A 23,460-nucleotide genomic window follows, 5' to 3' on the forward strand; every position below is an offset into this window, starting at 1 on the left:
GTCCCGGCGAAAAGAGCGAAGGTCGGGGCCAGTCCGAAGCTCCATCGGCAGCTCGTTCCAAAGGGCGGGCGCACCCACTGAGAAGGCCCTCCCCCTGGGAATCACCCGCCGGCAATCTCTAACCAGCGGAACCCTAAGGAGGCTCTCCCTGTGGGCGCGCACAGGATGATGGGAAGCTGATGCTGGTAGCAGGTGCTCCCTTAGATAGTCCGGACCCAAGCCATTTAGGGCTTTATAGGTCATCACCAGCACCTTGAATCTCACCCGGAGGGCAACCGGAAGCCAATGCAGCTCGTGGAGAAGAGGTGTTACATGAGAGTATCGGGACACTCCCATTACTACTCGCGCAGCTGCATTCTGCACCAGCTGAAGCCTCCGAGTGGTCCTCAAGGGCAGCCCCATGTAGAGAGCATTGCAGTAGTCTAACCGGGAGGTCACGAGCGCATGAGTGACTGTGCGTAGGGCATCTCGGTCCAGATAGGGCCGTAACTGGTGCACCAGGCGAACCTGGGCAAAAGCCCCCCTGGTCACGGCTCCTATATGATCTTCAAAACTGAATCCAGGAGGACGCCCAAGTTACGAGCTCAGAACAGAGATTGCAGGGAGGGGGGGGGACTTCTGCATGTCTCCGGAGGTTGGATCCAGCCCTTGGAGGACTGCTCCAAGCTGCTGCCGCCCAGAACAGAGCTTCCAAGGCCTGGATCCAACCGCCGGAGGCATGTAGAAGCCCCCCCCATTTCCATTCTGGGTGCAAATGGCTTGGAGGGCCCCTCCAACTTCCGGGAGCTCTTTTCCAGGAGGCAGCAACTTGGAGCAGTCCTCCAAGGGCTGGATCCAACCTCCGGAGGCATGCAGAAGCCTCTCCCAACCTCCGTTCCGGATGGCTTGGAGGAGGCCTCCAAGGCTCCGGGGACAACGGGGTCATTTTCTCCCCCAGTGCGGCGAGCTCTGGCGAGGTAGATGGTGCGAGGGGCCTGGCCTTCTCCCTCAGTTGAAGGCTTCCGGTCTGCCCTCAGGCAGAAAGGAGTTGTGGGGCAGGAGCAGGAGACAGGCACCTTTCGCATGGAGAAGGGAAGTTTCTGAGGTCTGTGATTTGGCGCAACACTTACGCGAGATCACGGACTCCAGAAACTTCCATTCTCGGCGTGAAAAGCATTTCCAAGTCGGCTCTCCTCTCGCTCAAAGGCAGAGAGGATTTTTGCAAGATAAGTGGGTCCAGCGTGGCAGAAAGGGAGGGGGAAGCAGTTGTGAGGAGTGTGTGGCGGGGGAAATAGGGTGAACGTTGCAGTTGCCACCCACTCAAGTCACTCTCGTAAGGGCGAATGACTGCTGTGGTGCTGCAATAGTTGTAATTTGGGGACTTGCTCGTAAACACCAGGGGGCGCTGATCATGTAATTTCGAACGGGCGTTAAGTTGAACACTCGTAACTCGGGGATTATCTGTGATGGAGAGTTTGCCGATTTCCTGGTTGCAACAAATGAAGTAAAAAAAAATTATATTTGCAACTGAGATGCGTTTGTAATCATCCTGTAAGATTTCAGATTTTACATTCTATGTTTTGTATTTTACTCCTGCATTGCTGAAGTTTGATGTGAATGTGCCGTACAACAAATCAATAAATATCCAAGGGGGACGGGTTTTTTCCCCTTGTGCCCTCACTCTGCTGAACACCTAATCATCAAAGTATTCTCTTAGTCCAAGGATATTTACCCAAGTGGTAGGGCTGTAGTATTGTTGTCCTTCCCATCTTCTTTACTTCCCCCTCTTATTGGTATCCTTATGAAGATGATGATGATTATTAATCTGTTGCTTTGCATGTACACTGAGAGCTTCTGCGCCAGAGAAAATTTCCTTGTGTGTCCAATCACACTTGGTCAATAAAGTGTTCTATTTTATTCAATTCGATCTGATTTAATTTAATTCTTAATTCCATTATTCTATTCCATTCCATTCTATTCTATTTTTTCTATTCTATTCTACTCTATTCTATTCTATTCTATTCTATTCTATTCTATTCTATTCTACAGTCTATTCTATTCTACTCCTTATTTCTATTCTATTCCTTATTTCTATTCTATTCTGATTTCTATTCTATTCTAATTTCTATTCTATTCTATTCTACATTCTATTCTATTCTTCATTCCATTATTCTATTCTATTCTATTCTATTCTATTCTATTCTATTCTATTCTATTCTATTCTATTCTATTCTATTCTATTCTATTCTATTCTATTCTACAGTCTATTCTATTCTACTCCTTATTTCTATTCTATTCCTTATTTCTATTCTATTCTGATTTCTATTCTATTCTAATTTCTATTCTATTCTATTCTACATTCTATTCTTCATTCCATTATTTTATTCTATTCTATTCTATTCTGTTCTGTTCTGTTCTGTTCTGTTCTGTTCCGTTCCCTTCCCTTCCCTTCCCTTCCCTTCCCTTCCATTCCATTCATTTCTCTATTCTATTCTATTCTATTCTATTCTATTCTATTCTATTCTATTCTATTCTATTCTATTCTATTCTATTCTATTCTATTCCTTATTTCTATTCTATTCTATTCTATTCTATTCTATTCTATTCTATTCTATTCTGATGGTCTTAACCCGAGGACTGCTTGTATTCGAGCAGTGCCATTGTGGTTTTTCTTCCACACACCCTTTGCAGAATAGGAATTTTTGCAGAATAGGAATCCCAGAGAGATTTTGGATGACTACTGGCTCAACCTGTTGAGACAGATGTGTTCTTGGTCGAGAATTGAGGTCCTTTTCTCTTTCCTCCAGGCGTTTGAGCCCGCCACGGCCCTGGACGCAGGCGACTATTCCTGTGAAGCCGAGAACAAGGTGGGCCCGCCCCAGAGATCGGAGGCGATTCACATGGAAACCAGTAAGTACGCTGCTTGGCATCTGTCCTGTGGGCACCAGCTCTTTGGGGTGGCACAGTCTGCCATCTCTTTGTCCCTTGGTATCCAATTCTGTTTTGCAATGCAATGCAAAGGGGTTGGTGGAAATTCCTAATTTTACAGAGTAGTAATATGGTCCAAAGTGAACCAGTTGAATTTGAATTCCATTGTCGTTGTGCAACAGATGTTAAATTCCAACAGAACAAATGCGTAACATGTGGTGTTTGTGAACTTTAGCAGCTTTTAAATGTCAGAACTCCAACTCCCAGAATTCCCCAATCAGCAGAGCTGGCTAGGGAATTCTAGGAGTTGGGTGTCCAGACATTCTTAAACTTGCTAAGGGTGAGAAACATTGCGTGAATTCTGCTAACATCGGATGTTCTTGCTTGACAACATAGGGAGATGTAGCCTTCCTTTAGGTCATATATTATTTTTAGAGCTAGAATTAGTGGACGCTGGCAGGAGTAGGGAGAATGTATCTCAAGACTGTTTCTAATAGGAGAAGATAAGAATTTGGCCAGTTGTTAAAAAGGAAGTGAAACTTGCATGTTAAACTAATTGGAGGATGTGATTTATGACGTGCAATTAAGGGAGGGAATTGTGTTTGATAGCATGTGTTCAGGGGAGGAGAATTCAGTTCTTGGCTTCTAATATGTATGTATATAAATCAAATAAATAAATAAATATAAATATAATAAAAGATTCTTTAAGGTAAACAATGCCTTGAAGTTCTTTGAAGCACTGCATTTGTCGGAACCATGACACATTGCTTTAAAGCAGAGGTTTCCAACATGTTGGGCGCCAGGGACCGGTTCTGCGGAAAAAGGTTATTCTGCGGATCGGAGAGTGCATGGTTTTGTGTGCTGCCTCCATCCCACAGATGTGCGGACCGGTTGCGGGCATGCCGTGGTCCAGTACTGGTCCACGGACCGGGGGTTGGGGACCCCTGCTTTAAAGTATCTCTGAATAAACAGGTTTTATTTATTTATTTTTTTAATTCCATTTATATCCCGCCCTTCTCCGAAGACTCAGGGCGGCTTACAAGCTTAGCAGTAGCCTTCATTCTATGTATATTTATTTTATTTATTTATTTTAATTCCATTTATACCCCGCCCTTCTCTGAAGACTCAGGGCGGCTTACAAGCTTAGCAGTAGCCTTCATTCTATGTATATGCCTGCTTATTAGGGCTTTCGCCCCCCCCCCAAGTGGCATTATTACAAAGTCAGCTCATTGCCCCCAACAATCTGGGTCCTCATTTTACCTACCTGGGAAGGATGGAAGACTGAGTCAACCTTGAGCCTGGTGGGACTCGAACCTGCACTAATTGCAGGCAGCTGGTGTTACTTAAGGAGGCATTAGCCCACTGCTCCACCAAGGCTCCTTATTAGTTGATAGATTTTTATTGATATATACTGGTAGTCCTCAGCTTAACAGCAGTTCATGTAATGACTGCTCGAAGTTACAGCGGCACTGGAAAAAAAGTGACCTCTGACCATTTTTCACCCTTACGGCTGCTGCAGCATCCCTAGAGTCACATGATCAAAATTCAAGCCAGACTCTTCTCCAAAATGGCTGCTGAAGAGGCGAGAGGCTTTTTTTCCTCTTACGATCTCTTTCTCTTGCTGCCAGACTTGGTTCTTTTGCAGTTTTGCCCCCCTGGATTTGAATGAACGGGGGAGGGGGGCAGTTAGGAGTGACCCAGGACAACTTTTGGATGGTTGCAGACCCACCTGGGAGGGGGAATTTTGAAGATTGCAGCTCCCGAGGGGAGCAGCTGGAAAATCAAAGGGTGTTTACATCTTTTCCTACCAGCGGAACATTTTTTGTAAGCATGCCTGCATTTTTTTTAAGTTCACTTTTTGTTTTTGTTTTTATCTTTAAAGGTTAATTGGCTGGCTGAAAGCTGATTTATTTCAACCCCTGATAGATTCTTTCTGTTTCCTTTTTTTGCTTTTTTTGCTTTTTTTTCCTTCTTTGATTTTATTTGACTGCTCTTATGGAAGCAAAGCACATGCCTCTGGATTTGTATTTGATTAACCTACAAAAACCTTTTGGATCAAAATAGTCAGAAAATATCTTCTTTTTTTCTTTGCTTGCTCCCTGATTTGAGCAACCACATATTGGATTACATGGAAAGAAGTAGGAGCCTGACTTCAAGCAGGAAAGCAAAGCCTGGCTAGCAACATGCAATCTTTAGCCGAATTTTTTTCTAAAAGATTTGATGAACTAATAAAGGCCGTGGAAAACATTTTGAAGAATCAGACACTAAATACTTTAAACCCACAAGAAGAGCTTGTTCTCAGAGTAGCAGATTCATTGGGAAGAAACATAGTCATAAAGCAACATTGTGGAAAATATTGAGAAGAAATGTGATTTCCCAGCTGTAAATTGGCCGGAAAGAAATATAGACTCAGAAATATTAGCGTCGACTCAATAAACACCTTCTGGAAGCTTAACACTGTGCTCTTTATATAATAACGGAGGACTCTCTGGATGTATAAGTGGCAAATGGGATTTTTTTAAGGGGTTTGAAGGAAAGTCGGAAATGGACTTAATAGATCTAATTGATAGATGGTCTTATCTGGTTTTTTGGGGGGAAGATAAATTGGATTGGGAGATTGGACATTGTATTCAATTAATCAGCAATTGATAAGAAATGGTATAAAAACATAAACTTGTATATTTGATCTGGGACCAATTAGGGTTCATATTTGGGATGATTTGGGATTGAAACCGTGGTAAATTTTCTTAAATGTTTTTTAACAGGGTTTTGGAATCTTGTCTTTCTCTTATTATTGTTCACAATTTTTATTACTTCGGGAAAGGGCGGTATATAAATCCAATAAAATAAATAAATAAATAAATAATATGTTTGTTATTGTTGTTTTTCCTATTAACTATTTTGTTATTAATATAGTTTATAGATGACAGGCTAACAATTTGCAAATAGGTTTAGTAGTTTAATAGTTTTAAATTCTTTGGGCCTATTTCTCAAGGAGTGGGAAACTAACATTGCTGTGCTATATTAATCAGCATTAAACTATGGAGGATGTTAGCTGTATATCTGTTAGTCTTTTTTCTTTTTCTTTTATTTTTAGACACTTTTTCATATCTTTGTTGGGTTTTTTTTTATTCTTTTGCCCTTTGGTAAATATTGTGGCATTTAGTATTTTTACCTTCTTCGAATAAAATAAAATTTCAATAAAATTCAGATGCTTAGCAACTGGACTCATATTTATGATGGTTGAAGTGTCCCGGGATCACGTGATCCCCTTTTGTGATCTTCTGACAAGCAAAATCAAATGGGGAAGCCAGATTCACATAACAACCTTTGTTACTAAGTAAACAACTGTAGTGTTTCACTTAACCCCTGTGGCAAAAAAAGTGATAAATGGGGCAAGTCCAGGTTCGAGTCCCACCAGGCTCAAGGTTGACTCAGCCTTCCATCCTTCCGAGGTAGGTAAAATGAGGACCCAGATTGTTGGGGGCAATAAGCTGACTTTGTAATAATGCCGATTGGGCCCCCCCGAAAGCCCTAATAATAAGCAGGCATATACATAGAATGAAGGCTATTGCTAAGCACATTGATTTGTGCTTAGATTGTAAGCCGCCCTGAGTCTTCGGAGAAGGGCGGGATATAAATGGGATTTTTTTTTTAAAAAACTTCACCGAACAACTGTCTTGCTTAGGGACAGAAATTGTGAGCTCAATTGTGGTGGTAAGTCAAGGACCACCTGTGTTTCTTTTCTTTAAGTCTACTTCTGCTTTAAGTGGGATTCTATCTGGAATGCTCAAAGATAAACGCACAAAAGGGAGCGGGACATAAAAAGGATGCTCCTAAGGGTTAATTTTATTCAAGTTGATTGGCCATAGCTGGGCCAAGACTGGATGAACACTGATCAACAGCCTTGCTGGCGGTTTTCTGCTTTGTAAGTTCTGGCGGTCTTGAGAGTTGCGCCTTCGATCTTTCTAACGGTTGATCCATTTTTATTGCTCTTGCAGGTGAACTGAACGTGGGTGGGATCGTGGCGGCCGTGGTGGTTCTCCTCATCATTCTGGGACTGGTCATTTTTGGGATTTGGTTTGCTTACAATCGAGGCTATTTCAGCAGTAAGTGGCCAACAGCATCTTTCTTGTTTTCACAAAACAAGCAGGAAAAATGTAATTTTTGTTGTGTTTTGTGGTCCTGTTTCTTTAACCCCCAGCCCCCCAAGGCTGAGTGGGTGTCAGAGGAGAAAGAAGACCAGAAAGCAGATTTGCTAAGATTTGGGAACTTGACGGAGTTTAGTAGCCATCAAGATCGTCTTAGAAAGCCTGCAGATAGCTCACAAAACCCGATATTGAGTCGTACTGGTCGTCCTCGGCGTACGACCACATCTGGGAGCAGAATTTCCACTGCTAAGCAAGGCGGTTGTTAAGTAAGTGGCACCCAATTTTAGGACCTCTTTTGCCACGGTTGTTGAGTGTATCGCTGCAGTTGTTAAGTGCATCACACCGTCATTAAGCGAATCTGGCTTCCCTCGTTCACTTTGCTTATCAGCAGAGAAAGTTGCTTAGCAACTGTGGCCAGAAAGTTCATAAAACGGGGCAAAATTCACCTAACAACCGTCTCACTTAGCAAAGGAAGTAGTCCTCAACTTACGACTTCATGGCCGTAAGTTGAGGACTACCTGTACTCCTTTGAAGCTATTCGGGCTGGGGAGTTCTGGGAGCTGAAGTCTACTCTTCATAAACATATCAAATTTGCTGGAAAATGTGGGGTCCCTGGAAAGCTGATCCAGTTGGAGAGAAAGCGAACAGAACTGAATTTTGGTGCTTGGATTCATGGACTTTGATCCTTTCTAACCCTGCAAGAGAGACGTGATCACCTCCTCTCTTAGCTTACGCAAGGGTCCCCAACCCCCGGTCCATGGACCGGTACCGGACTGCGGTGTGCCAGCAACCAGCCCACACAAACAAGCAAAGCCCCCATCCGTGGGATGCAGGCAGTACACAAAACTACACACCCTCCGGTCCACGGAAAAACTTCTCTCCACGAAACCGGTCCCTGGTGCCCGAAAGGTCGGGGACCTCTGGGCTAACAGATTATTTGTCTTTTTCTTGTTTTTCAGAAAGAACAACGTGAGTAGCCATTTCTTCCTTCCTTTGCCTCGTAACCGCCGGTCGTCCTGCCGTCCACTGATGAAAAGTGGGAGACACAAATTCATAAGAAGAGCAAAGTACAGGGTAGTCCTCAAGTCACGACTGTTTGCTTAGTGACTGTTTGAAGCTGTGGCTGGTTCTCGCACTTAACAAGTGTCATAGCCTCCCCACGGGCACTTGATCAACATTTGGGGGACTATATTTATGATGGTCCTGTGATCACCATTTGCGACCTTCCCAGCCAGCTTGTGACCAGTGAAGTCAACGGAGAAGCAGGCACGGAAGGTCGCGCATTGGAGTACGTGATGTCTCGCTTAACGAGTCTCCTGCTTAGGGACCAATTTTCCAGGCCTTATTGTAGTTGTAACTCTAGGACTACCTGTACAGTAAGTGAAAAGTCAGCAAACAAAAATAATCAAAATCAATGTTCAAACAATAAGTCAGTGTTCCCCAGCTTTAAGCCCCCTGGGAATTATGGATGTAAATTCCCAGAATCCTCCAATAGACCATTTCCAGCATGTCATTGAACTCCCAAGTTGGAGAAGACATTTGGGAGTTGATGTCCACCCCCCCCCCCCTTAAAGCATGCTGGCCAGGGAATTCTGGGAGTTGCAGAACACCTATTTTAAAGCATGCTGGCTGGGGAACTGTGGGAGTTGAAGTCCACCTGTCTTAAAGTTGCCGAGGTTGAGAAACTCGCTCCTAATCTTCCCCTTCTCTGACCTTTTCCAGCAGTGGCAGTAAGAAGGTAATTTACAGCCAGCCTTCCAATCGAAGCGATGTAAGTAGAAGCAAAAACTCACCAGGTTCCCTCTCCAGGAATCTGGGTCACCAAAGTCTGATTTTGGACTTCTGGTTTTAATGGGATGGTGATTTAATGGGTGGTGAGAAAGCCTTTTGCAGCCTCAGAGGGCTTATAATAATATTTGGCTTTGCATTCCCAGTTTTTAGAGAAATGAGAGTCAAACTCAGGGGGTTGGACTAGCTGACCTCCAAGGTCCCTTCCAACATCATCATCATCATCATCATCATCATCATCATTATTATTATTATTATTATTATTATTATTATTATTATTATCATCATCATCATCATCATCATCATATGTTTTAGAACTTAGATAATTTGTGTTTTTAAAGTGTCTGTCGATATCTGAATTGGAGCCAGAAATTCTACTTAAGGCAGAATTTTAGAGAAATACTATTCTGGACAATGGAAATACAGGTGGTCCTCGATTTAACGACCACAAATTGGGATCAGGATTTCAGTCACCAAGTGATGCACGGTGGGCAGCCTATGAATTTAATAAATAAATAAACGTGATCCTGAAGCCAGCCATCTCATGACCATTTGCAATCATTTTGTACTGCACTCATTAGGCAAATCACATGGTTGTTAGTTGAATCATGTGGTCATTAAGTGAATCCAGCTTCTTGAATTTAACTTTGTCAGAAGCCAGCTGGGAAGATAACAAGCCGTGATCACATGGCGCTGCCAGCTGCTTACCAAATGCCCAAATCATGATTTTATAATGTAGTGTGACAGTTGTAACTTCGAGAACAGGACATGAGTCATTTTTTTGACACTGTCATAATTTTGAACTGCTGCTAAATGAATAGCCGTAAGCCGAGGACTGCCTGTAATGCTTTAGGCCTTGAACAAAATCATATAAAAAGTAGGCTTTGAACATCTGGGGAGAACCAAGCTATTTATTTTTAGAATTAAATATGACTGAGGCTGTGCAGTTGTGATCATGGTAATTTGGTCATCTTTGAGAGATGCTATTTGGAGCGTAGACAAACATCTAAGATATATTTGTTTTCTTAGTATAAATTTTTATTTGTTTATAATATAGTCTACAAAGAAAATACAAAAATAAATATCACTGAGGCTGTGCAGTTGTGATCGTGGTAATTTGGTCATCTTTGACAGATGCCATTTGGAGCGTAGACAAACATCTGAGATATATTTGTTTTCTTAGTATAAATTTTTATTAGTTTATAATATAGCATACAAAGAAAAAAGAAAAATAAATAGTAGGGAAATTAGGAAAGAGAAAAGTGGGGAAAATCAAGGGGGGAAAGGAAAAATAAGGCATTGACTTCCAACTCCCTTTGGTGCGGTAGAATAAAACATTAACATCAAACCTCAAGTTTTTACTTTTGCATAATAGTATAAACTAGTCATTTCAATCACAACAGATCTCTCTCTAATCAGTAAAGCCCCAAATCAAAGTTTCATTTTTTTCTACTTCAAGCACGAAGTCCAGAAGCAGTTTCCACGTAGAAATAAAAGTATTTGTGTGTTTTTTCTTTAATCAAAATGGTCAATTTAGCCATCTCTGCCAACTCCATCAGCTTCTGTAGCCATTCAGCCGTAGTGGGAATCAAAACATCCTTCCATTTTTGTGCGTAAAGCAGTCTTGCTGCCGTCAACATATATAAATATCAAATTTCCAATTTTTTTCCAGGTCTTTGTCCATTAACCTCAACAGAAAAGTCTCTAGTTTTCTTTCTATGTTCACTTTAAGAATTTTCTGTATTAAGATCTGACTATATAAGATCTCCAATATTTCTTTGCTTTATCACACGTCCACCATAAATGATTTTAAAAAGTCCCTTCTTTGCTTTTACATTTACAACATTCATTTTCTATCTTTATTATTCTCTGGTATATCAAAGCATTTTTTTTCTCCTCTTGATTTTTTTTCAGGGTGACTTTAAACAGACATCTTCCTTCTTGGTCTGATCGTGGCTTACAGGATTCGTGTTTTAAAGTCTTCCCCGCTCAGGATTGCTGTAAATGTTCCCGATGGATCTTTGTAATTAAGTGTGATTTTTTTTTAATGGTTGTTTTTTTAAAAAAATATATATAAATATATATATGTACAAAAAAATAGTTTGCCTTTACATATTTTTTTAAACAGGAGCTATTTAAAAATGCTGTGCTTCCAGCCTTCTTTCAAGTTATTCATTGTTTAGGAACTTGACCACTGTGTTCTTGTAAAAAAAAAAACAACCCAACTGAATTCCATAGTGTGCCTATTTTTTTTTTAGCTAATATGTCACTCAAATTAAGTTTGAGTTAGTTATGAATTTAAGGCCAGGGATTAGGAAGTTGATCCAGTTGCATTTCTGTCCTCCAAAAACAATCATTTGCAACCTTGGCAACTTTAAGATGTGCAAGGCTGGCTGGGGAATTCTGGGGGTTGAAGTCCACACATCTTAAAGTTGCCAAGGTTGTAAAACACGGAATCTAGAATCCTTCACGTGAGGCCGAAGTTGAACAAGAAATCAAGTCCTGCATTTTGCATTTAATTGGGTAGCAAATAAAATAGCCACAATGCACTCCATCAAGGAAGCGTGCTGAAGGAGAGAGTTAGATGTGCTAAAGTTACTTCAGCAAGGCCTTTACCTTACTAACATTTGACTTTATTAATATTACGATATCCTTACACAGGTGTTTTTTTTTAAATGTTGGACACTGAACTGGAAATAAAACTTTTGATTCAATGAATTCGCTGTGTCAGAGTTTATCTTAACCTTAGCTGTGTGCAAAGTACAGGTAATTCTCAAGTTACAACAGTTCCTTTAGTGACTATTGCTGAAAAAAGGTGACTTAGGACCATTTTTCACACTTCTGTTGCAGCACCCCCGTGGTCACGTGATTTACGTTCGGATGCTTGACCGCTGACTCACATTTATGACGGTAGCAGTTTCCAGGGTTCACGTGATCCCCTTTTGCAACCATCTGGCAAGCAAAGTCAATGGAGAAACCAGATTCAATCAATTAATCGGAATGGAGCTGGAAGGGACCTCGGAGGTCTTCTAGTCTAACCCCCTGGACAAGTGGGAGACCTAGACTATTCCAGACAAGTGGCTGTCCAATCTTTTAAGAAGGCTCCAGTGATGGAGCACCCACAACGTCTGGAGGCAACTTCCCTTCCACTGGTTCTGGTTAATTGTTCTCCGTTAGGAAACTTCTCCTTAGTTCTAGTCCCAAAAGGCGACGGGACTTTGTTTCCTGAAGGAATTTCTTGAAGAAGTGAAATGTTCTCGTCAAGGAAAGCCAAAGAAAGTCCAGTTGGCTCCTGAAAAAGCAGCTTTGGGACAATCATGATCTGAATGACAGAACCTCCATGGATCCTTATCTCTAGGTTTATTTTATTTTTATTTATTTTAATTCCATTTATATCCCGCCCTTCTCCGAAGACTCAGGGCGGCTTACAAGCTTAGCAGTAGCCTTCATTCTATGTATATGCCTGCTTATTAGGGCTTTCACACACACACCCAAGCGGCATTATTACAGTCAGCTTAATTGCCCCCAACAATCTGGGTCCTCATTTTACCTACCTCGGAAGGATGGAAGGCTGAGTCAACCTTGAGCCTCGTGGGACTCGAACCTGCACTAATTGCAGGCAGCTGGTGTTACTTAAGGAGACATTAGCCCACTGCTCCACCAAGGCTCTTGGTGGAGGTTGATTCTCACCTTGACTAGTTTCCATCCATTGGTACTTTTCCATCTTTTTTTATTATAATAATCGTTATTAATTATCTATAGTAAGAATAACAACAGAATAATACATAGGGAAAAGGGACAAGGGGTTTAAAGACACAAACCATGTACAATCACGTAACACAAACCGTGGAAAACAAACATAACAGACGGAGAGTTATATCTACTTCCCTATTAACAAAAAATATATCATCCCAGCTAAACTTTCCAATACATAAAATATCCTTTTCCACCTTTTTGATGCTTTGGAGAATAGGTTGACCTCCGTCTTCTTTATGGCAGCCCCTCAAATACTGGAAGACTGCTATCATGTCACTCCTAGTCTTTCTTTTCACTAGACTAGCCATGCCCAGTTCCTGCAACCATTCTTCATCTGTTTTAGCCTCCAGTCCTGTAATCATCCTCGTTGCCCTTCTTGAGGATTTTAAAAAGAGAGTGGGCAGCCACTTGTCTGAAGAGGGTCTGCTGCTTGAGCGGGGGGGGGGGGGCTGGACTAGAAGACCTCCAAGGTCCCTTCCAGCTCGATTCTGATTCTGCACTCTTTCCAGTGGATCAGCACTCTCCATGCCCCTCCGTCTCGCACTGCCTCCTTCAGATCCGCCATGGTCATCCCAGTGTCATAGTGTCCAGCCAACAGATGCTAGAATGGCCCTTTCTCCATTTTCCACTGGTCACTCCTGGCATGATTGACTTTTCAAGAGAGTTAGCTCGCATGACATGGCCAAAGTGTCGAGTTTCCGACGTAGGGGCTTTTCAAGTGACTCTGTTTGCATTGTTTACCTTGAAAGGCCTTTATTCAGCCTAATACACCGGCAAATGGTTGCTCGAAGGAAGCTGGAATCTGAAATCTCCGCCCCGCCCCCTTGCACAATATATTAAAACACAATTCTCCACCTTTCTAATTTTGTCACTAATCATATTCTCCAATTAATTTAAAGAATCGGTTTCCCTTCTGTTAGAAAAGGCCTTATCTTCTTTAGTTAGAGAGATGGCCTTGAAAGTGCATCCCTACTCATCCCTCCTCCCAATCTTAAACTAATCTTTTAAAGCAATAAACAAGTTTAACATATAAAACGGCTACTTCTTCATCTCTAGTCAAGCAAGAACATTCAATGTTAGCAGCATTGACACAAAGTATGGTAGCCTTTGTTTGGTGATCTTGTCTTCCAGGGACATTTTTGGTGAGGTTTGGTCTTTGTTTGCGTTTTTTACAGTCCATGGGATGTGTAAGAGCTGCCTCCAGCACCACAGTTCAAAGGCATCCATTCTTCTCCTATCGGCCTTTTTCAGAGTCCACCTTTCCCAGCCCTAAGTAGCCACTGGAAAAATTATGGCAAAGGGGAACCAGAGGTTTGAAAAAGAGCTGATGTGGTTCTGATCTACAAAAAGGAGGGGAAAATGGATCCAGGATAATATAGATCAAGCAGCTTGACATCAAGAGCTGGGAAAACCCTGGAAAAGATAAATAAGCAGAGGATTTATCAGCACCTCAGTGGGTTAGGATGCCGAGCTTGTCAATCAGAAGGTCGGCAGTTTGGTGGGTTGAATCCCGAGTGCCACGTAACAGAGTGAGCGCCTGTTACCCGTCCCAGCTTCTGCCAACCTAGCAGTTCGAAAGCATGTCAAAATGCAAGTAGAAAAATAGGGACCACCACGGTGGGAAGGTAACAGCGTTCCGTGTGCCTTTGGCATCTAGTCATGACCACGGAGACGTCCTCGGACAAGCGCTGGCTCTTCGGCTTTGAAATGGAGACGAGCACCGGCCCCTAGAGTTGGAAACGACTAGCACACATGTGCGGGGGAACCTTTACCTTTACCTTTAGAAATGCACAAGGGGATTAATAGAAGCCAGCATGGATTTGTTAAAAAGAGAACATGCCAGACAGAAATTACTGCCTTTTTTGATGAAGTGAGTAATTAGTGGACTAGGGATCATGCTGTGGACATAAGTAAGACATTTGTCAAAGTAGACCGCAACCTCTTTCTTGATAAGATCAAGAGCCGGCATAGTCATACTCCACTTTGTATCAAGGCTGCAACCGTGGAGGTAGTCAAAAGTATTAAATACCTGGGTGGTGCAGATAACTAACAATCTGAATTAGTATCTCCACACATCGTCCTTAGTGAAGCATGCAAACTAGCGTCTGATGACGTGAGCACATCTCTCTCCTTCTGTCCTAGCCACTTTTTACAGAGGCATGATGGAGAGCGTCTTAACAAACTCCATCACTGTCTGGTTTGGTGGCAAGAATGCCTCAGGCAGAAGGTCCATGCAGAGAGCGGTAAGAACAGCCGAGAAGATCATAGGAAGTTCGCTTCCTGTTATTCAGGATGCTGCTTATATTTGCTTAGAGCTCGGAGCCTTGTTAGAGACCCTACTTCAGAGTCTGTTTCTGTTGCTCCACTCTGGGAGGAGGTTTCGAAGTATTTATAGCAGGACTACCCGATTCTGTAATAGCTTTATTCCCTATGCCATCTGTCTGGGAAACTCGCAAGATTCGTTTTTTTTTCACTGTGCACATGTATACATAATCCAAACTAGACTGTTTTCTTTCTCTGTGTCATAGAATATATGTGGGTATATATGTAGTGTATATTGGAGGTGGTGACCTTTTGAGAGCTGAATGCAATGAAATTTCATTTTAATGTTTGCCGATTAGTGTACATGCAAAGTGATCATAAAGTTATTATTCCATTCTATTAAATACTGTGGGGCAGAGAGTATCCCCACCAGATGGATTCAGAGTTGGCTGACCTACCGCATCCAGCATGTAGTCCTTAGTGGAGCTACAGCCCCATGGAGAGATGGGGCACCTCAAGGTTCTGTCATGGCCACAACACTTTTCAACATCTTCATAAATGATCTAGAGGAGGGGATAGAAGTGAACTCATCAGATTTGCACGTCAAGCTAGAGGGAACAGCCAACATTTTAGAAGATAGACATAAGATCCAGAAGGATCTTGACAGACTTGAACATTGGGCCCTATCCAGCCAGATGCAATTCAGAGGTTAAAAAAAGGGAAGTCCGGCACTTAGGCAGGAAAAATCAAATGCGCAGGTCAGAGTAGGTGGCACCTGGTGCAGCAGGAGTAACTAGAAAGATCCAGCTAGTGGACAGCCCCTGAAGTATGGGCCAGCCATATAATAATAATAATAATAATAATAATAATAATAATAATAATAATAATAATAATAATAATAATAATAATAATAATAATAATAATAATAATATAAAGTTGGAAGGGACCTTGGAGGTCATCTAGTCCAACCCCCTGCTCAGGCAGGAAACCCTATACCATTTCAGGCAAATGGCTGTCCAGTCTCTTCTTAAAAGCCTCCAGTGTTGGAGCATTCACCACCTCTGGAGGCAGGTTATTCCACTGGTTAATTGTTCTAACTGTCAGGAAGTTTCTCCTTAGTTCTAGGTTGCTTCTCTCCTGGGTTAGTTTCCATCCGTTGCTTCTTGTCCTGCCTTCAGGTGCTTTGGAGAATAGCTTGACTCCCTCTTCTTTGTGGCGGCCCCTGAGATATTGGAACACTGCTATCATGTCACCCCTCACCCTTCTCTTCATTAAACTACACATACCCAATTCCAGCAACCGTTCCCTATATGTTTTAGCCTCCAGCCCCCTAATCATCTTGGTTGCTCTTCTCTGTACCCTTTCTAGAGTCTCGACATCTTTTTTACATCGTGGTGACCAAAACTGGATGCAGTATTCCAGGTGTGGCCTTACCAAGGCATTGTAAAGTGGTATTAGTACTTTACTTGATCTTGATTCTATCCCTCTGTTAATGCAGCCTAGCACTGTGTTGGCTTTTTTGGCAGCTGCAGCACACTGCTGGCTCATATTGAAGTGATTGTCTACTAAGACTCCGAGATCCCTCTCACAGTTACTACTATTGAGCAAGGTACCACCTAAACTATACCTATGCATTTGATTTTTCCTGCCTAAATGTAGAACCTTACTTTTTTCACCATTGAATTTCATTTTGTTAGATAGTGCCCAGTGTTCGAGTCTGTCCAGATCCTTCTGTATCTTAAGCCTATCTTCTGGAGTATTGGCTATTCCTGCCAGCTTGGTGTCGTCTGCAAATTTGATGAGTTCCCCATCTATCCCCTCATCCAAATCATTAATGAAGATATTGAAGAGCACTGGGCCCAGAACAGAGCCCTGGGGCACCCCACTACACACTTCCTTCCATGTAGATGCGGTTCCATTGAGGACCACATGCTGAGTACGGCCTGTCAGCCAGCTACGAATCCATCTGGTGGTAATGCTATCTAACCCACATTTTTCTATCTTATCTATCCATGGTGGTGAACCTACGGCACGCGTGCCACAGATGCCCAGTCCTAGGCCTTCAGCTGGGTTTTATAAAACTTTTTGGCTTTAGGCATCCACCGCCGTGTGCAAAAAAAAAAGGTTAAATCAATCAATTTCAACTTCTTGCAGGAAAAAAAAGATCTCGCAAAGTTGGAATTCATTGATTAAACTTTTTAGTCCCACCCAGTCTGCCGTTACCACCATGGCCACGTTCACCCAATGGGCCACGCCCACTCAATGGGCCACACCCACCAATGGGCCACGCCCACCCGGCACCCGACGATACCTAAGTGGCTTTTGGGTTGCAGTCTGGGCACTCGGTCTCTCAAAGGTTCGCCATCACTGGTCTAGGTTCTCCTGCTTGAGCAGGGGGCTGGACTAGAAGACCTCCAAGGTCCCTTCTACTGTAGCTCTATTCTATTCTAGTTCACCTTTTGCTTCACATCAGCTGAAGAAGCTTCTTGGATAAGAAGCGAAACGTCTTCAAAGAAAAACAAGAAAGTCCAGTTGCCTCGTGGAAAAACAACCAACCCCACCTTTGAGAGATAAGTAATACGTATAATTTGAACTCAGAGCACACCTATAAACAGGTGGCTTTGTTTTCCTTCCAGATGCCTGCTGTGCTTCTTGGTTGTAAAATGTTCTGTACCAGCCTGCTACCGGCCCTGCAGCAAAAGCAGGGACGACCCCTTTACAAACGGCAAGAGGCTGGAATAAAGCCTGCCAAATTTATTCACATAAAACAAGAGCAAGACAAGACACCAACCATAAAACACGAGCTAAGAAGCAGGAACAATCCAAAGCGGTTGCCTTCAGCAAACCAGCCCTCCCACACATTCCCCTTAAATACAGTTCAGGGCGTGGCTTCTCTGTGCCTCCTTCCGAGGTGCCCCATTGCCTCCCTCTGTTTACTCCTGACTGACTGCCTCCTGCGTCGGGCGTCCTTGAACAGGGCCAGCTGTGGGTCATCTTTATCCACGCTGTCAGGCTCACACAGCTGGGTCTCCGTGGTGACCAAGTGGGAGGGGCCTGGCTGAGGGCTCTGATCAGCAAGATCTTCAACCCCCTCAGCAAGCTCTTCAACACCCCCCTCCTCCTCCTCTGAGTCGTCCGACCCAACTCCCGAACCCACAGGCTGACCCTGAATCACAACAGTAAAATATGCAAATCTTTCTCATGACTTCAGCTGACTTTGTTTTTTTTTCCTGCTTGGGATTCCATTGCTGACCTCACACTGGGATGGCCAGCCCGGCCAGCCGGCACTCGGTGTCTACAGCAGCTGCTTAGGTGCCACCAGCCAACACTCACTTGGGTCAAAGGAAATTGCTGAAAAGACCGTTGAACTTGGCAGGACTTCACAAGCAGGGGGGCCACCTGGCACCCCACTCACCGACTCTTGGGGTCCCGGGCCAGGTGCCCTCCGGAAAGACTGTGAGGAAAGATGGGGGTCCCTGAAGCGAAAGGCGGGGGGAAAGGAAAGCAAATACAGGGGATCCTCAATTGACAACCACAGCTGAGCCCCCCAATTTTTTATCTTTTATTTTGGTAAGCGAGACAGTGGTTAAAGGGGGTTTTGCCCCATTTTACGACCTTCCTTCCCACGTTTGTTAAGTGAAATCACTGCAGTTGTTAAATTAGTCACACGGTTGTTAAGTGAATCTGGCTTCTCCGTTGATTGCTTGCAAGAAGGTCGCAAAAGGGGGATCACGCGACCACCACCACCCCGGGACGCTGCGACCGTCGTAAATACCAGTCAGTTGCCAAGCATCTCAATTTTGATCACGTGACCGTATGGATGCTGCAACGGTCATAAGTGTGAACAACGGTCATGAGTCACTTTTTTTCAGCACCGTTGTAACTTTGGAGGGTCACTAAACGAACTGTTGTAAGTCAAGGACAACCTGTATTCGTATCAGCCCAATTACAAGACTCACAACTGGCTTCCTTCTAGCTCCAGATGTTGGAATCAACCCAGGATTTTCCATCGGTTGCACCAATGCTGCCTGAAGTCAAGGAAGATCTATGTGGACCTGAGCAGAATGTAGACAGTCCTCGTCTTACGACTATTCGCTTAAAGACCATTCAAAGTCCCCATGGAGCAATCATTACACCTGTAACGGTTGCACCGTTCTCGTGTGCATCACAATTCAGGGGTTCGCAAGGATTTGGCATGAGGTTACGACGGTTCAAGTGTCCTGGGGTCAATATTTGCAAATTTTCTAGCCAGCTTCTGGCAAGCAAACTCAATGAGGGGAACCAGATTTGCTTAGCGACCGCATGATTCACTTAACAGTCGCAGTGATTTGTTTGTAGCTTTTGAAACCTGTAGTTCCAAAAGCCCTCAAGTTCTAGACTTGAGAACAAAGGAGACCTAATGCTGAAATGACTTTCCTGCTGCAGAGTTGAGAACGATCCAACATAGCTTTGGATGGCAAGAGGTGACTTGGTTGTCTGCCGTTATAATCATTTGTGCAAGACTTTTCCCGAATCTGGTAACCATGCCTGGCCTTCCTTCAAAATCTGAGGGTTGCTATTCCAACATAATTGGGAAACTCCCCTTTGAGGAAAAAGAGATCCTCCCTTTTTTAGCTATAGGAATCTGTGTGTGTGTCTGTGTTTCTCTCTCTCTCTTTATCTATCTATTTATCATCTATGTCTATCATCTATGTAAGGTAAAGGTAAAGGTTCCCCTGCACATGCGTGCTAGTCGTTTCCCACTCTAGGGGCCGGTGCTCATCTCCGTTTCAAAGCCGAAGAGCCAGCGCTTGTCCGAGGACGTCTCCGTGGTCATGTGGCCGGCATGACTAGATGCCAAAGGCGCATGGAACGCTGTTACCTTCCCACTGTAGTGGTCCCTATTTTTCTACTTGTGTTTTTATGTGCTTTCGAACTGCTAGGTTGGCAGAAGCTGGGATGAGTGACAGGCGCTCACTCTGCTACGCGGCACTTGGGATTCGACCAGAGACAAGTTGGTCAACGTCTCATTGAATTTTGAGTGAAAATTGTATTTATTATTTATTTATTTATTTTTGGGACTTATATGCCGCCCTATCTATCTCCCGAAGGACTCAGGGCGGCTAACAACAATAAAAACAACAATACAAAAGTTAAAAGAAATTAAATAAACAGCCCCAAAATAAATTAACTAAACAATTTAAAAATTAAAACATTTTAAAAACCCGTCGTATAAGATTTTGAAGGTGACATTACTGAAATCTCGTGTGATAGTTTAACGTTACAAGCAGCTTTTTGCGAGGGCGCCTGAAACTTTTCTCAGCTCCTGCTCTGTGGAAGGGTTGATGGCTAGGAGGATCCCTGCCTTTTGAGAACTGGAGGCTAACATCTTGTGGCTGGTGGAAATCCAGGCTAGGTTACCCAACTGCAAGATGACATTTTATCAAGCCCTTGGTGGTGAAAATAGATGTATGCAGGCACCTAACTTCCACTAATGCAATGTTCTTCACTTGGCCCTTTAGATCTTCCTCCCCAGGCTGACCAGAAAAGTGAAGCTGTTGACCCCATGGCACAAAAAGCGGACGACAAAATTGCTCTAACCGAAAAGCAAATTGAGGACCTCAAGGCTGCCTTTAAGACGGGGAGTTTTGATCAGCTGACCAAACGCCTCCAGGACGCTTTGTCCTCTCTGGAGAACATCAGCTTAAATATGGCCGTCGTTGGCGAATCGGGAGAAGACAGGGCAGCCTTCATCAACACTTTTCGGGACCTGTGTGCGGAAGATGAAGGAGCAGCTTCTCCCAGAAAAGTGGAGGCCAATAAAACTCCTGTGGCTTATCCACACCCCAAGTACCCCAAAGTAATCCTGTGGGATCTGCCAGATATTGGGAATCCGGGTTTCAGTGCCAGACGTTATGTGGAGAAGGTGGATCTGGCCTCCTATGACTTCTTTTTAATTATTGCCTCTCAGCACTTCAGGTCCTTCCATGCTAAGCTGGCTTATTATGTCAAAAAAGCTGGCAAAGGATACTATTTTGTCCGCTCCAAAGTGGAGGCAGATCTGGAATCAATCCGTCAGAGCAACCCATCTAGCTTCAATGAGCTGGTCACCCTGCAGAAGATCCGGGAAGACTGCCTACAAGATCTTCAAGCTGAGAAAGTGAGATCTCCCAAGATCTTCCTTATTTCCAGCCATCTACTCAGCAAGTACGACTTCTATCTTCTGGAAGAGACTCTGCAGAAGAACCTGGATCTACCAAAGAGCCACTCGTTCCTCCTTGCCACCCCTAACATCTCCCATCGCATCTTGGAGAAGAAGAAGGACATGATGCTGGAACACTTGTGGTTGGTGGCCGTGGTGGCCTGTGGGATCCAGACTGAAGCTATCTCAGATATTTCGGTGGCGTGCAATGTGGACCTGCTGGTCAGAACCATGCAAGGTTATTGCATCAGCTTTGGCTTGGAAGAGGACTCCCTAAGGAGGACCGCTGAACATGTAGACCAGCCCTTTGAGCAGCTGAAGGCCCTTATCAGGTCTCCACTGGCTCCTGCAGTCACCAAAGCAGTTGTGGTGGAATTGCTCATCCAAGCGGCCAGCAGAGCACCCAATCTACCAAAACAGCTTGTGCCCATGGCCTCGGTAGGCTTGTCCTTCGCGGTGGTCTACAGCATGCTGAAAACATTTGTGGAGGATGTGGCAACCGATGCCCACAAGCTTCTGGTCAAGGTGTTTATGAGCCATAAGGGCACAAGTGAGCCTCAGACATCCGTGTCAAAAGTCTTGGAGAACCAAGGCCATTCTTAAGGGGTTTCCACGAAGCTCCACACCCAAGGTGGACACCATGAAGTTCTAGAAAAGAAGCTACATGTCAAGTTTCCGACGGATGTTCTTGCTTTGACGCTACACTTTTATCTTTTCCCATGTTCTTTCAAACCAGGGTTGTTGCTTAAGAGAGTAAATCAGGAGTAACCCTCTCACAAACTGATTCAATCCTGGAGTGTGCCTTACTCTGTTGTCCGTTTCTCAACCTTGTCAACTTTATGACCGGTGGGCTTCGACTCCTAGAGTTCCCCAGCCAGCCATGGTTATGAAATGTCTTTGTGCAATATGCGACTTCCTCATTTCTGCTTGTAATTTTGCCTAAGAGACTGCAAATCTTTAACTAGGGTGCAGTTTGTAAATTATTTCACAAACATTTCGTCCCCTTTAAGGTGACCTCCACAATACTGATCTTTACAGGGACAAACTCCCTAGAAACATTGGGAGAAGCGTGATTTTTATTTGTCACGATCACCCTTCTGCATATTCCTTCGGAAGAAAGCAAAATTAGGTTGGCATTCAGAGATAAACTACAATACAGGTAGTCCTCAACTTACAACAATTCATTTTGTGACCGTTCAAAGTTACAACAGCACTGGGGAGGAAAAAAAAGGAAGTTATAACCATTTTTCACACTTATGACCATTGTGGCATCCCCACGTGATCACAATTTGGATACTTGGCAACTGTCTCCTATTTATGACGGTTGCAGTATCCCGGGTCACGTGATCCCCTTTTGGGACCTTCTGACAAGCAAAGTCAATGGGGAAGCCAGATTCCCTTAACGACCGTGTGACTAACTTAACAACTGCAGAGTGATTCAGCTTAACAACTATGGCGAGAAATGGGGGGGGGGAACTCACTTAACATATGTCTCACTTAACAACAGAAATGTTGGACTCAGTTGTGGTTGTTACTCCAGGACTGCCTGTGATTCCTTTATCTTCTCTAGTTCGTCTGCCCCCAACGATATCTCAGGAATCTTGCATTTTTTTCAGCATCAATGACTGGAAGGGTGACAGAGGCAAAATCTCTACGCTGAGAAGGTCCCCTTGGCTAATACGTTGGTCTCATCATTTCGATTCATGGACAGCCATTTGTCCAGAATGGTCTAGGATCTCCTGCCTGAGGAAGAGGTCGGACTAGACCAGGACTTTTCAACCTTTTCACCCATTGTACCACTTTTAGGGTAGGGCAACATCCGAGTACCACCAGTTGCCTAGCAAGGGGCCAAAAACTTGATGACCAAAAAAAAAGAAAGAAAAGGAAAGCACAGGTGGTCCTCGACTTACAACAGTTCGCTTAGTGACTGTTTGAAGTTACAATGGCCCTGAAAAAAGTGCCCCCCAGAGCCACAGCCGAGTAAGACGCCTGCCTGCCCGCCCGGCGGTGCTCTTCCTCCTGTCCGAGGTTTTCATGGTTGTGAGCATTTCTGTTGAGGATTGGCAGTGGGGGTGGGGTGGGGGGTGTTTGGTTTTTATTCCCCCCCCATCTGCTGGGTGGTTGCAGCAGGTTTGGGTCACTTCACATGACCCTGGGACACTGTGACCGTCGTAAATATGAATCAGTTGCCAAGCATCTGAACGTAAATCACAAGACCCTGGAGATGCTGCAACATTCCAGCTGATTGGTGCTTCTTCTGGGCTCAGAAGTGCCAGGATCAGCGCCGAGCTCCAGCTGGATCCTGGCACTGATCCTGGCGCTTCCGCTGAGCCCCAACAGCCCTGCAGCTCCAGCCGTCTCTCACTCAGGCTTGTGCGGTGCTGCCACCGGTTCAGCTCGTTCCCCTCCCCTGCT

At 43.9% G+C, this 23,460-nt stretch overlaps 2 protein-coding genes across 3 annotated transcripts in view; both read left to right on the forward strand.

Moving 5' to 3' along the window:
* Positions 1-11,558, forward strand: part of F11R (F11 receptor) — a 38,100-nt gene extending 26,542 nt beyond the window's left edge. Inside the window, exons 6-9 of one of the 2 annotated variants that reach the window (XM_081340402.1) lie at positions 2,787-2,889; positions 6,909-7,016; positions 8,018-8,829; positions 10,761-11,558. In XM_081340402.1, the coding sequence (XP_081196528.1) occupies positions 2,787-2,889; positions 6,909-7,016; positions 8,018-8,031 (225 nt within the window). In that variant the 3' untranslated portion in view covers positions 8,032-8,829; positions 10,761-11,558. Of the gene's footprint in view, positions 1-2,786; positions 2,890-4,909; positions 6,392-6,908; positions 7,017-8,017; positions 8,830-10,760 lie in introns of those variants that run through there. The other variant, XM_081340403.1, reaches the window with a different exon arrangement.
* Positions 11,559-20,409: 8,851 nt separating this feature from the next.
* On the forward strand, positions 20,410-21,661 carry LOC308675146 (interferon-inducible GTPase 5-like; the record flags this gene model as incomplete). Its single annotated transcript, XM_081340156.1, has 1 exon — positions 20,410-21,661. The coding sequence occupies one exon, from the start codon at positions 20,410-20,412 to the stop codon at positions 21,646-21,648; it is 1,239 nt and encodes a 412-aa protein (XP_081196282.1). The 3' UTR covers positions 21,649-21,661.
* Between the last annotated feature and the right edge of the window lie 1,799 nt (positions 21,662-23,460).

This window comes from Vipera berus, assembly GCF_964194415.1.
Source record: "Vipera berus genome assembly, chromosome: 16".
NCBI classification, from domain to species: domain Eukaryota; kingdom Metazoa; phylum Chordata; class Lepidosauria; order Squamata; family Viperidae; genus Vipera; species Vipera berus.